The sequence below is a fragment of the Lucilia sericata genome, unplaced genomic scaffold (assembly GCF_015586225.1).
Source record: "Lucilia sericata isolate MDLA Ls3-8-SP2 unplaced genomic scaffold, ASM1558622v1 Contig000924F_arrow, whole genome shotgun sequence".
Taxonomy (NCBI): Eukaryota; Metazoa; Arthropoda; class Insecta; order Diptera; family Calliphoridae; genus Lucilia; species Lucilia sericata.
The window spans coordinates 82,501-97,343 of NW_023994911.1; the positions used below are offsets into that span (position 1 = coordinate 82,501).

The 14,843-nt window shown below is 31.6% G+C and overlaps 1 protein-coding gene across 6 annotated transcripts in view; it reads right to left on the reverse strand.

Annotated features, from left to right (window-relative positions):
* Positions 1–159: 159 nt before the first annotated feature.
* The window catches only part of LOC119609060 (galectin-4-like), a 31,626-nt gene continuing 16,942 nt past the window's right edge, over positions 160–14,843 (reverse strand). For 5 of the 6 annotated variants that reach the window (XM_037963742.1, XM_037963743.1, XM_037963740.1 and 2 more), the window contains 3 exons: positions 4,155–4,273; positions 3,072–4,096; positions 160–978 (listed from right to left, as the gene is read on the reverse strand). In XM_037963742.1, the coding sequence (XP_037819670.1) occupies positions 3,079–4,096; positions 4,155–4,273 (1,137 nt within the window). In that variant the 3' untranslated portion in view covers positions 160–978; positions 3,072–3,078. Of the gene's footprint in view, positions 979–3,071; positions 4,097–4,154; positions 4,274–4,340; positions 4,480–14,843 lie in introns of those variants that run through there. The other variant, XM_037963745.1, reaches the window with a different exon arrangement.

Genomic DNA, 14,843 nt, shown 5'->3' on the forward strand with positions numbered 1-14,843 from the left:
ATGGTTAAAATCGGTCCATTATTTCGCTTAGTCCACATACAACCTATTTTCTAAATTATATGATTCTTTAATGAACTCTCTAACTTTAAAAAAAATACATATACAAAATTAAACTCTGCTTTTAATTTCTTTTTTTCCTTTTGAAGTTTTACACATGGAAAACATTTATTTGAGATATATTTAGAAAAAAATTGCACTTATTTTGTCTGCAGTTTCATACATTTTCATTTATAGAGTTTAGTGGTCATGACATCATGATTTACATATTTAAAAGAGCAAAAGTTTAATTTGATTAATATTATTACATGTTTTTTATCTTTACAGTTAATACAACGGAAATATAGACGCAACATTTTGTAAATACCACAACATATCTAAATATTCATGTAAGTATAAGTAAATAATTTTTTAATATTAAAGTTATTAGATTTTGTTACTATTTTTTCACACGATACAATTAATCATTTAATGCAATTATTGAATACAAATCAAAATAAAATTAGATTTTCAATTTAAGTAATAGGAGAGTAAATTTATTGTCTTTTCTTATTTTTTTAAAAACGTTTTCAATTAGTATAATTAAATAGTTTCGTTTTTGTAACATTTATAAAAATATAATATAATTTATCCATATTTTAGGGGGGAGGAGGGCAGGTTCTTTCTTTTTTGGTAAATAAGGGAGTAGGGATTATAAATACGTTTTCGAGTGTTTTTTTTTTTTCTTAGATTTTGTTTTTTGTTTATAGCCAATAAATAACAGTAAAATTTGTTTAAAGCCTAAAAAACTAAATAACAACACAAACTTTGTTAAAATAGTTTTAAAATTTCCGAAAGTAGATATAATATATAGTTATTCGTTTTTATAGTGTTCCATATCGTTTCATCCTTCCCTTCTTCAGTTAGAGTTTTTAACTATTCCTTAAGCTTATATAAATAAGGCTCATTTTTGTTTTGTTTGTAAGTTAAGAATGTAAGAAACTGTAAAGAGAAAATAATTATTTGTTAGAGAGTATTTAACTGGAAAGAATAATAAAAACTTGACTATAGACTAGACAACAATAGAGGCCATAGACTAGACTATAGACTAGACTATAGACTAGACTTTAGACTAGACTATAGACTAGACTATAGACTAGACTATAGACTAGACTATAGACTAGACCTATAGACTAGACTATAGACTAGACTATAGACTAGACTATAGACTAGAACTATAGACTAGACTATAGACTAGGACTAGACTATAGACTACTATAGACTAGACTATAGACTAGACTATAGACTAGACTATAGACTAGACTATAGACTAGACTATAGACTAGACTATAGACTAGACTATAGACTAGACTATAGACTAGACTATATACTAGACTATAGACTAGACTATAGACTAGACTATAGACTAGGACTATGGACTTGACTATAGACTTGACTATAGACTAGACTATAGACTAGACTATAGACTAGACTATAGACTAGACTATAGACTAGACTATAGACTAGACTATAGACTAGACTATAGACTAGACTATAGACTAGCCTATAGACTAGACTATAGACTAGACTATAGACTAGACTATAGACTAGACTATAGACTAGACTATAGACTAGACTATAGACTAGACTATAGACTAGACTATAGACTAGACTATAGACTAGACTATAGACTAGACTATAGACTAGACTATAGACTAGACTAGACTAGACTATAGACTAAACTATAGACTAGACTATAGACTAGACTATAGACTAGACTATAACTAGACTATAGACTAGACCTATAGACGAGACTATAGACTAGACTATAGACTAGACTATAGACTAGACTATAGACTAGACTATAGACTAGACTATAGACTAGACTATAGACTAGACTATAGACTAGACTATAGACTAGAACTATAGACTAGACTATAGACTAGACTATAGACTAGACTATAGACTAGACTATAGACTAGACTATACTAGACTAGACTACTAGGACTAGACTATAGACTAGACTATAGACTAGACTATAGACTAGACTATAGACTAGACTATAGACTAGACTATAGACTAGACTATAGACTAGCTATAGACTAGACTATAGACTAGACTATAGACTAGACTATAGACTAGACTATAGACTAGACTATAGACTAGACTATAGACTAGACTATAGACTAGACTATAGACTAGACTATAGACTAGACTATAGACTAGACTATAGACTAGACTATAGACTAGACTATAGACTAGACTATAGACTAGACTATAGACTAGACTATAGACTAGACTATAGACTAGACTAGAGACTAGACTATAGACTAACTATAGACTAGACTATAGACTAGACTATAGACTAGACTATAGACTAGACTATAGACTAGACTATAGACTAGAACTATAGACTAGACTATAGACTAGACTATAGACTAGACTATAGACTAGACTATAGACTAGACTATAGACTAGACTATAGACTAGACTATAGACTAGACTATAGACTAGACTATAGACTAGACTATAGACTAGACTATAGACTAGACTATAGACTAGACTATAGACTAGACTATAGACTAGACTATAGACTAGACTATAGACTAGACTATAGACTAGACTATAGACTAGACTATAGACTAGACTATAGACTAGACTATAGAACTAGACTATAGACTAGACTATAGACTAGACTATAGACTAGACTATAGACTAGACTATAGACTAGACTATAGACTAGACTATAGACTAGACTATAGACTAGACTATAGACTAGACTATAGACTAGACTATAGATACTAGACTATAGACTAGACTATAGACTAGACTATAGACTAGACTATAGACTAGACTATAGACTAGACTATAGACTAGACTATAGACTAGACTATAGACTAGACTATAGACTAGACTATAGACTAGACTATAGACTAGACTATAGACTAGACTATAGACTAGACTATAGACTAGACTATAGACTAGACTATAGACTAGACTATAGACTAGACTATAGACTAGACTACATTATAGTTAAGTGTAGACTACATATCGACATTTATAAATTTTAGGAAAAGTGCTCCTTTCATACTTACTGCTTATTTACAAATCCTCTATAGCTCTACGATTTGGTGAAATCTTTTCGAACGATGTGTTACGCTGTAAAACCACATCAAATAGCTTAATATCACCCTGTATATAAATCGTATCAATTTTCTCAGGTCTACAGCGAAATTTGTATTCCGTCAAGAGCTCATGATTAACATAAATCTCAAATGAGTCATTTGAGCCATGAACAATAGATAAACTAAATGTTTTGCCTGGACGAAAAGTAGTCTCCATATCGGAGCGTTCCTCGGTGCCCCAATTACCATCAACCCATGAATTACGTATAACCGTAGTCTGACCAATGGGACCAACGCTCTGTTTACTAAAACGTGGATTTAAATGCAAAGCTATAGTTGGATGCGGCCAACAATCATGTCCGGACTGTAGATTTATATAGAAGGATTGAGGCAATAGCCGTACACGTCCCTCAATCTTAATGACATGACCCAAGAGAAATGAGTTTTTCGGTATAACACCATAATAGGGTAATTTCATTTCATCTTTGCGTAAAATATTCGGTTCATGGCAGATCTTATCTTTGACAACAACTTCACGCCATTGAGTGGCCTGTTGCTCTTCGTGATCCGTCAAATCAATTCCCTCCTCATCAGGATCATGACCAGCTCTTAGAGATTTGTGCAAACGTATAGATTTTGGTATAGATTCCGGTAAACGTTCCGGATAGTGGCTAACAATCATACGTTCTACGCTTACATCGTCTATATCACCCTTTACCTCCATAGTCTGTACACTCTTGTAGGGTAAACGATGATAGAATTTACAAAAATGATAACCATTCACGGAGATCATATAACACTCTTCGGTAAATAAAACTTGTATGGAAAATGGTGCACCACGCCTAAGACTGAATGGTAAGGCGGAGGCCACCTCCTCACGACCCCAAACATTACGAACTTTTGAATTGCGTACTATATAATTTTGAGGTAAACGTGGATTAATGTGTAAGGCTAAATCTCTGGTAGCATTTTCCACAATAAAATTTATAGAAAATCTGCAAAATAAAATTTTTTATATAAATCTCCTTTAAATTGTGATTTAAATTCAAATACCTCTCACAATGACGTTTAGTTCTACCCGTTACCGTAAAACTAACACCCTCGTGCAAATCACCCAAGGTTGGATTGTGATAAATGGCTTCATCTTCGGCCTCAAAATCTTGTAGGCGTTCCTGAAAGTATACAAACAAAATAGGAAATTATTATTTATTTCAGTAACGGAAATTTTAACAAATGTACTTCTAAATTCTTTCTTCCTTTGGGCCAACACATTAGTATTATAACTTTTATAATGCTACCAAACATACACAATATAATTTCAAAATTTTATTTTTTACTAAAATTTAGTTTGTTTTTCTTTAATTTTGAATTTTTCTTTGTCACTACCTGTTTCAGATTATTTACAACTGTCAATCCAATTATGCTCGTTTTCAAAATTAACATTTTTGGCCAATAAAAAATATTCATTATTTTAAAATTTAAATTTATATAATATTTTATAACTTATATAAATAATTTGAAAACTGTTATATTATTTAAAATATTTATTATACTAAATAATATAACAGTTTTTGCTACACTTATATACGACTCTGTGAAATACAACAATGGGATTGACGTTTGTGTAATACAGGGTTTCAAAGACAAAATTGTAAACTGAAATTTTGTGCTAAAAAATCGAAAACTTGTGGAGTTAGAGGTAATAGAACGATATTCTGACATATGAAACGAGCTTCACAGATTTGATGTTATTAACATTTATGAATTAATTGGCAATAAACTGGGGGTTTATAAAGGAAGTCGGGTAAATTATGTACCGTTCTCATAAAATTTTAGTTTTTATAAAATTATTTTGAATTTTCCTGCATCAGATCTTATTAAGCCAAGGGAATATGGGTAAAGGTTCATTATATACCTTTCCTTATAAAATTTAGATGAAATTGTGGACCGATATTATTAATTTTCAAATCCAAAGAAGCATTACCAATAGAGATTAATTGTGCAAAAGTTCAGCCCACTAGCTCCTCCTATGGTGATTTCAACAGACAGATGGACAGATAGTCGGACGGCATAGTTAGATCATCTTAGAATAAGGACCCAAAATTAAAATGTTTGGTAATCTTCAGATCATATCTGAGTCATCCTCGACAACAAACTCAATTCCCATGACAATTGGATCTTCGCTCTGAAACGATCCGATAAAGATTATAAACTCAGCAAAAGCTGTATCAACCGGACGTTCACAGCCAATTTATTACCAACAACAACAAACTCAACCACACTGCCGAAAAGGCCTCTTCATCACTTCTTTCTTCTCCATCAATAAGCCAAGACTTCGGTTCTTTGCATGTGCCCGATAGAAGGCCCACACACTCCTGAATCACTCTTCATTCTATTCTTTTGATAACACCACATTCCTATGTTCTTAATTCCCATTAAATATCTATTTTAATTTGAGGATTCGAGCTCTAATAGTTTCCCAGATATTTGAGTTTTTGTATTTAATTTATATAGGTTGCCACGCCCTCAATTTCTAGTCCATCCATTTTATTTCCAAAAGTTCATATGGATTTCAAAGTTATTAGATTTTTTGTATTTTATTCATATATGAGGTACCATTGCTTGTCCGGCCGTTTTTATCTTAAATATTCAAATTGATACTAAAGCGACTCCGACAAACGGAACTACTTAAAATACCTCTGAAGTTATATACATAGGTTAGGTTGATGGGAGGATGTACCTATGTACGTTAAATCCGAAGAAATACACCTAGTTTATAATTTAATGACAACGCAACGTTGTCAACATTGCAACAATTCGTTGGCGAAATCTAAATTTTATACACATCCTTCGTCTAAATATTAACAAACGTGGTAATCTCACTATTGGCAACGGATTGTTTGTCCATAGTGAGCTTACCACGTTTGTTAACATTTAGACAACGGATGTGTATAAAATTTAGATTTCGACAACGAATTGTTGCAATATTGTCAACATTACATAGTGTTCCCGTACGTATGTATATACTTTGACAACGGATGGTATTGAAAAATTATAAACAGTTTGGTGTCAATTTGGTACCATTGTATATTTCTTTTTCCCTCTGTGTACGAATGCCAGACAGTGGCGAAGAAAGTGCTCCAGAAGTTCACTGATATCGCCCTAAGTGCCTTCTGGCTGTCGATTAAATATGTTAAAACCTGTGATCGCCACATTTATTCTAATCCAATTTATGCATTCCGTTATTGCTCGGACTTCTGCCTGTAAGCTTGTGTTGTGATTAAGCAAACGGTAGTATATTTCTGTTTCTGGGTCTTCAATATTGAATCCCAGTCCCACATTGTCCCCTAATTTAGAGCTATCCGTGTAGCAACGGATTCCTGCTCTAATGTTTAGCTTGATCAAGACATTCTATCTATGATCAGCGTTTGAACGTTTCCGACATATTCTGTGTCTCTTAAGCGATCAGGTACGTCCCATGATTGTCTATAGCCTTCCAATGTATCCAGTACATTGATGACGTGTCCTTTAACCGCTTTTAGCCAGTTCGCCTTCAGTTATGAGCCATTCCGCTGTAAGTGTCGCCTCATATATTAAATATATATCAATGGCTCGAATATCTAGCAACGTTTCCAGAGCCTTGGCTCCACTTATACTTAAGCAGCATACACGCTGTACTCCCTGTGGTAGTTTGATATTACACTTTTTGTCCAAAAAGTGTCCACCAGATTATTGAAGCATAAGCTAGTCATAGTAGGACTTATACCCCTTTTCATGCCTACATATCGCCCAACACCAATATGCCTTGTTGATCCTATCCTCTATGTGGTGTCTCCATATTAATGTCCGATCAAGCTATCTTCTTGCCCAGGAAACGGGGTTCAGTATTCGTAGAAATTTTTGTCTTCCTTGTGAAATGACAGATTTCTCTCTTCGCCGGTTTGAGCCCACTCGAGACCTAATTCAGAGCTTCCTTAGCTCTTCTACACATGTAATTTGGTTCTTTTACGACATCATCTGCATAGCAGACAGATCTAAATTCTTCCTCGCTTATGGTCCTTAGGTGGTTATTAGTAGTGGTTACCCAGAGTAACGGGGACAAAATTTCACCTTGTGGTGTACCGCATAGAGCCTCCTCAGGACTTCTACACAAGTAATTTGGATCCTTTACGACATCATCTGCATAGTTGGCAGATCTAAGTCCTTTCTCGATAATGTTCCTTAGGAGGTTATTAATAGAAATTAATAACCTCAGAGCCACCTTGTAGTGTACAGCACTAAAGTTACTTTCGAACTTAATTTTAATAAAATGCCACGCCCATTTTACGCCCACATTTTAAAACAAAAGAACATTTAACATTGGATAAAACAATTTAAGTCAAATGAACAGCTAATAATTAAGGAAAAAGATAAATTAAAAAAACTAATGTTGCAAAATAGAACAAAAATACACACAAAAGTCTGGGAACACCTAATCAACTTAATTATGTATAATTAATATAATTGCTTATCTCTAACAGTAGCTGATACAAATATACACAGGGTCTTCCCCTATAATAAACTTTAACTTTATTAATAGATATTATTACAATTTAACTCAATTATTATACACTTATTAAGTCTATAACAAAAAAATATATATATAATAATAATTTTTCTTAAAGGCAATTTGTTTTTGTTTACAAAAATTACTCATCTCATAGCTACACGTACTAATAGTATCTGCAACAATTCGTCATTTTAAGTTCCACATACTCATTACTTACGATTACTGCCATTCAAAGTAAAATAAAATAAAAGTAAACAAAAGAAAGTAAAAAGAAAAAACTGGCTGAAACATAAAACCTTGAACAATGTAAAGAAATATATTAAAGAAATTAAATTCTACTACGTAAAATCTATTTTCATCTGTTTGACTTTATATTATGTTGCCATGAGAAAATGCCACTTTAAGTCCTTGAATCCTAGAGTAAGTAAAATTAAGTATAATCAATGATTATAAAATATAATGAACAAACAAATTATTTTTGCAACTGTATATCATGTCAAAGTGATCCATTAATATTAAGTTGTTGGAGTGGAAAAATTGATCAAGTATAAAATTGAACAAGTAAGAGTGTTATATTCAGCTATGCCGAATCTTATATACCCACCATCAAACCTCGTTTGACTCGAATGAAACTTACTTATGTCGAATTTCATCTATATACTCGTATTTTTAGGCCAGTTATAAGCGTTAAAGTAATTTTCTGAAGGGGACCTTATATTATGGGTCGATTATAATTATGGGTCGATCCTCATAAAAGTTTTTAGATAGATTTTGACTCGTATGAAACTTACTTATGTCGAATTTCATCTATATACTAGTATTTTTAAGGCAGTAATGAGCGATAAAGTCATTTTTTGAAGGGGACCTTATATGGGGGGTAGGGTCAATTATGGACCGATCCTCATAAAATTTTGCATAGTGATTTTGGATGATTAGAAACTTACTTATGTCGAATTTCATCGCTATATTCGTATTTTTAAGCAAGTTATGGCTGTTAAAGCTGATTTTCGAGGCGCCACTTGTATGGGGGCTATCCCATTTTCAATACCAAACAAACCTTACCTATAAGAAATATTTGTGTGAAATTTCAATCCTCTAGCTCTTTCCATTCGGACTCTATCGTGCTTTCAACAGACAGACAGACAGACAGACGGACGGACGGACAGACATGGCTAGATCGTCTTAGAATTTAATGAGGACCAAGAATATATATACTTTTGTGGGTGTATGACCAATATTTCGATGTGTTACAAACGGAATGACAAAATCAATATACCCCCCATCTTTTTCGATGGTGGGTATAAAAAAAATTAACAATGTTAAATTTTAAATACTCTACAAAGTAGAAATTTGCTCTCCATCAAATTTCTTAAATTAACAAATGCCCTCATACACTTAAGTTATCACCTACTTGTGTGTAGGGTACACCTAAGTAGGAATGTTTTCATGATTAATTTCATGTTGTTGATAAACTACATATTTAATTATTATTTTCTTTATATTTTTGCTAATTATTTGATTTAATTCTTATCAAAATACATCAATTTTGATGAGGTATCAGGTGTACTACACGTTAAACAGTCAACCGTTTAACGTTTTAATAAAACTTTTAAAAGAAAAGACAACAAAACAAAACTTATAATAATAAAAATACACGAGTATAAACAATGACGTTATCGTTAATGAATTTTATTCATTTAATAATTGCTGGAATGGTTTGGAAGTGTGTGCCTTTTTTCGGTGTCTGTTGTTAAAAGTCAACAACATTTAATATTTCAACTTAACCAATTATATGAGTATAATTTAATAATTTTTTTTTTCATGTTCACATCTTTATTTGGTAAAATGTTGAAATTTTGTTTATTGAATTTTTATTGAATACTTAAAAATATGGTTATCAGATTAGGGTTGTGGCTTTAGCAGCCATTTAGTTGGTTTTTTTTATTTTTGATTTTAAATATTCATATTAAATGTTCTTTCTTATCGTTGAGCCATTGACTTGTTGAAGAAGTTTTGATAACCTAAGTTAAAAATGGACAATGTTCAAGAGATTGTTATTGATTTTTTTTGTTGAGTTTTTATTTACCCTACACCTGCACATTCCAAATGTGAACCCCTAGCAACATTCAAGGAGATGAGCAAATAATCAATAACAACATTGGATTAACTGGTGTCTAAAAAAAGTAACAACATCTGAAAGATGGATTGTATGTATGATACATCCGTAGAGACCAGACATGAAACAATCCAGTCTGTTTACTAGTCCATTGAGTAGTCGATTGTCTATGGACTTGTGTATGGACTAGTGTTTTGACTACTTTTTTGATTTGTCTACAAACAAGTCTGCTGCCTAATCTATGAAGTAGTCTATAGCTAGTCAATGGACTAGTCTACGGACTAATCTACTGAATAGTGTAAGGACTATTCTACAGAGTAGTCTATAAACTATTCAATGATCTAGTCAATTGATTAAACTATGCGCTACTGTGTGGGTTGGCTTCTTTATTAGTCTATGTACTTGTCTGGAGACTAGTCTATTGACAAGCCAATGAACTAGTCTATGGTATATGGATTAGATTAATGCATTCTAATGTATGGACTAATTAATCGACTGGTCTATTGACTAGTCCAGGAACTGGTACACTGACTAGTCTATGGACTGGTCTACTGACTAGTCTACTGACTAGTCAATGGATTAGTCTATGAACTATTCTACTGACAAGTGTTTTGGACAAGTCTATTGACTTTTTTTGGAACAGCCAATTGGCGGGTCTATTGACTAGTCCAGGAACTTGTCCACTGACTAGTCCATGAACTGGTCCACTGACTAGTCCAGAAACTGGTTTATTATACTGACAAGTATTTTAGACAATTCTATTGTCTGGTATATTGACTAATCTGTGGACTTATCTATGTACTAGCTAACTGTTTGGACTAGTTTACGAACTTATCTACTGGTTAGTATATTGTGTATTCTACTGACATGTGTTTTAGACAATTCTATTGTCTGGTATATTGACTAATCTGTGGACTTATCTATGTACTAGCTACTGGTTAGTATATTGGCTACTCTATATACTAGTCTAGGACTAGTCTATTGCCTAGTCTCTGGGCTGGTCTATAAGCTAGTTATAGACTATATTGGCTAGTTTACGTACTATTCCACAGAATAGTCTGTGGACTACTGTATGATATCGTCTATTGACTAACTTATGGACAAGTGTATGGATTGATCTCTTGATTAGTATATGTACTAGTCTATTAAATAATATATTGACTGGTCTAAGGAATAGTCTATAAATTAATCTATTAGCTGCCGACTAGTCTATGGACTATTTTATGGACTAGTCTGTGGATTACTTTATGAAATAGTCTATTGATTAGATTATAGACTAGTGTATGAATTGGTCTATTAACTAGTCCATGAAATTATATACTGGCAAGTCTAAGGACTAAACTATGAAAATATCTATTGACTTCTCTATGGACTAACTGATCAATGTACTAGTCTATGTTCTATAAACTAGTTTATGGATGTTCTACTACATATTCTAATCTATTGACTAGTAGTTATTTACATTACGTTATTTCCCCAAGAATTATATAATTTGTTAATACATATATCAAATATTCAATATCCCCCAAAATTCCTTCTATTTATAAATTTGATTGATATGCGAAGTGTTGAAATAAATTTTTTTGAATTCATTAATTATACAAATTGAAAACACAAAAAAATATATTCTATATACAGTGGACGTCCAATAGTACGTACACTCTTTATTACGAATATCCAATAATACGAATGGCAAAATTGTTGCATTGTCTACTCTATAGTACGAATAAAGTCACAATTTTTCTGTTCGATAGTACGAATAACGCATTTTTTATGGGAATTTTGGTTTTATTTACGTATGAATGAAGTTTTTATTATGTTTTTATTTTATTATTTCGGTATCATTCACCTTAAGCTCAGTAATTTTGAAGTTTTTTTTGTATTTATTACAAGTGTTTTGTATTTTTAAAAATCCTATACACACAATTTACTGCATGTATATTTACAAATCAACAATTATTTAGTGTTATTAATTTATTTTATTGGAATTTTGATGACCCAAGAGAAGAAATTAAATTGGATGATAACGCCAATGAGGAAAGTATTTTATTAGTTCCCGACAATAACTCTGCTGAGAACAATATTGAAGCCTCAAAAGCGCTGTTATTGAAAAAGCCGTAAGAATCATTTTACAATGTAATAAACATCGATGTTAAATGATGGATTTTTTAATAAGTAAAATGATATTTATATACATATGTATGTATGAACTGTTAATTTTGAAAGTAGTGTGACTCCACATTCCAAACAATGGGTTTAAGGATAACTATTCTAATTTTTAAGAGAAAATTATAAATTAGAGAATTGTGGTATATTCCATTCAAGTTTCTAATAAATGTTTTATGTAATCTGAACATTTTAATACATTTTAGAACACATATGTAAATTGCAAATTGTCTTTGGCACACATCTTTTTAAAAACATTAAAATTTAATACCTTCTACATATATCTCATTTCAACCATTGGACTCACGATACTTTCAAAATTAACAATTCATATACGTAAATATGTCCCTTTTATGCCTGTTTATGTACAAGAAATTTATTTAAAATAATACACATTTATTATATTTTGTTCCGTTATGTAATTTTTCATGAAAAATAAAACAAAAATAAATAAAATCCAATATTTTATGTGTATTATTTGAATTTAAACATACAAAATGTGTTGTTCAATAATACGAATTTTTCGGTATTACGAAAGGGCCTGACACTATATAATTCGTACTAGTGGACGTCCACTGTAAATATAACCTCAAAATTCTTAACAATTTCGTTAGTTATTTGTATTATAAGCAGGTTTTAATTAAGACATGTCTAAATTGGCAAGCTTATTTAAATTTGTCATACTTTGTATAAATTATATTAATCATCAATGTTCAGTTGACATGTACTTAATATTAATTTTTTAAAGCAAAAATAAATTGCAAATATTTAAGTCGTTATCAGACATATTATACCCTACATCTAACTAAAATTATTTCCAATAAAACTATATGTTTTATAGGAAATTTCAATACTCGTCAGATTTGTAAGCTTTAGTCAGAAAATGAGCAAAACTATAAAAATATTGAAAACAAATGAAAGTGTTTAATTTATCACGTCCGCAAATGGAAAATTCACAAAAGTTCTTGACTTAATTTATAATTAAATATCTAATTTGTGGTGAATTACATTGTACAACTTTCACCTTAATTAACAGTTCAAATAAAATTGTACAATAAGTGAAACAATTAGAACTGTGGTAATATCATATAACATTTCAAGTTATTTTTATTTTTAACAATAGTGGAAAGGTGTCTTTAATTTAGTTGTGGAATAGAATCAAATAAAATTGTTCCTCACAACACTGTTTAACAAAGAAAATGGACTCGTTTTGTGATCCGCCAACATAAAAGTCTATAGTCTAGTCTATAGTCTAGTCTATAGTCTAGTCTATAGTCTAGTCTATAGTCTAGTCTATAGTCTAGTCTATAGTCTAGTCTATAGTCTAGTCTATAGTCTAGTCTATAGTCTAGTCTATAGTCTAGTCTATAGTCTAGTCTATAGTCTAGTCTATAGTCTAGTCTATAGTCTAGTCTATAGTCTAGTCTATAGTCTAGTCTATAGTCTAGTCTAGTCTAGTCTATAGTCTAGTCTATAGTCTAGTCTATAGTCTAGTCTATAGTCTAGTCTATAGTCTAGTCTATAGTCTAGTCTATAGTCTAGTCTATAGTCTAGTCTATAGTCTAGTCTATAGTCTAGTCTATAGTCTAGTCTATAGTCTAGTCTATAGTCTAGTCTATAGTCTAGTCTATAGTCTAGTCTATAGTCTAGTCTATAGTCTAGTCTATAGTCTAGTCTATAGTCTAGTCTATAGTCTAGTCTATAGTCTAGTCTATAGTCTAGTCTATAGTCTAGTCTATAGTCTAGTCTCTATAGTCTAGTCTATAGTCTAGTCTATAGTCTATAGTCTATAGTCTAGTCTATAGTCTAGTCTATAGTCTAGTCTATAGTCTAGTCTATAGTCTAGTCTATAGTCTAGTCTATAGTCTAGTCTATAGTCTAGTCTATAGTCTAGTCTATAGTCTAGTCTATAGTCTAGTCTATAGTCTAGTCTATAGTCTAGTCTATAGTCTAGTCTATAGTCTAGTCTATAGTCTAGTCTATAGTCTAGTCTATAGTCTAGTCTATAGTCTAGTCTATAGTCTAGTCTATAGTCTAGTCTATAGTCTAGTCTATAGTCTAGTCTATAGTCTAGTCTATAGTCTAGTCTATAGTCTAGTCTATAGTCTAGTCTATAGTCTAGTCTATAGTCTAGTCTATAGTCTAGTCTATAGTCTAGTCTATAGTCTAGTCTATAGTCTAGTCTATAGTCTAGTCTATAGTCTAGTCTATAGTCTAGTCTATAGTCTAGTCTATAGTCTAGTCTATAGTCTAGTCTATAGTCTAGTCTATAGTCTAGTCTATAGTCTAGTCTATAGTCTAGTCTATAGTCTAGTCTATAGTCTAGTCTATAGTCTAGTCTATAGTCTAGTCTATAGTCTAGTCTATAGTCTAGTCTATAGTCTAGTCTATAGTCTAGTCTATAGTCTAGTCTATAGTCTAGTCTATAGTCTAGTCTATAGTCTAGTCTATAGTCTAGTCTATAGTCTAGTCTATAGTCTAGTCTATAGTCTAGTCTATAGTCTAGTCTATAGTCTAGTCTATAGTCTAGTCTATAGTCTAGTCTATAGTCTAGTCTATAGTCTAGTCTTAGTCTAGTCTATAGTCTAGTCTATAGTCTAGTCTATAGTCTAGTCTATAGTCTAGTCTATAGTCTAGTCTATAGTCTAGTCTATAGTCTAGTCTATAGTCTAGTCTATAGTCTAGTCTCTAGTCTAGTCTATAGTCTAGTCTATAGTCTAGTCTATAGTCTAGTCTATAGTCTAGTCTATAGTCTAGTCTATAGTCTAGTCTATAGTCTAGTCTATAGTCTAGTCTATAGTCTAGTCTATAGTCTAGTCTATAGTCTAGTCTATAGTCTAGTCTATAGTCTAGTCTATAGTCTAGTCTATAGTCTAGTCTATAGTCTAGTCTATAGTCTAGTCTATAGTCT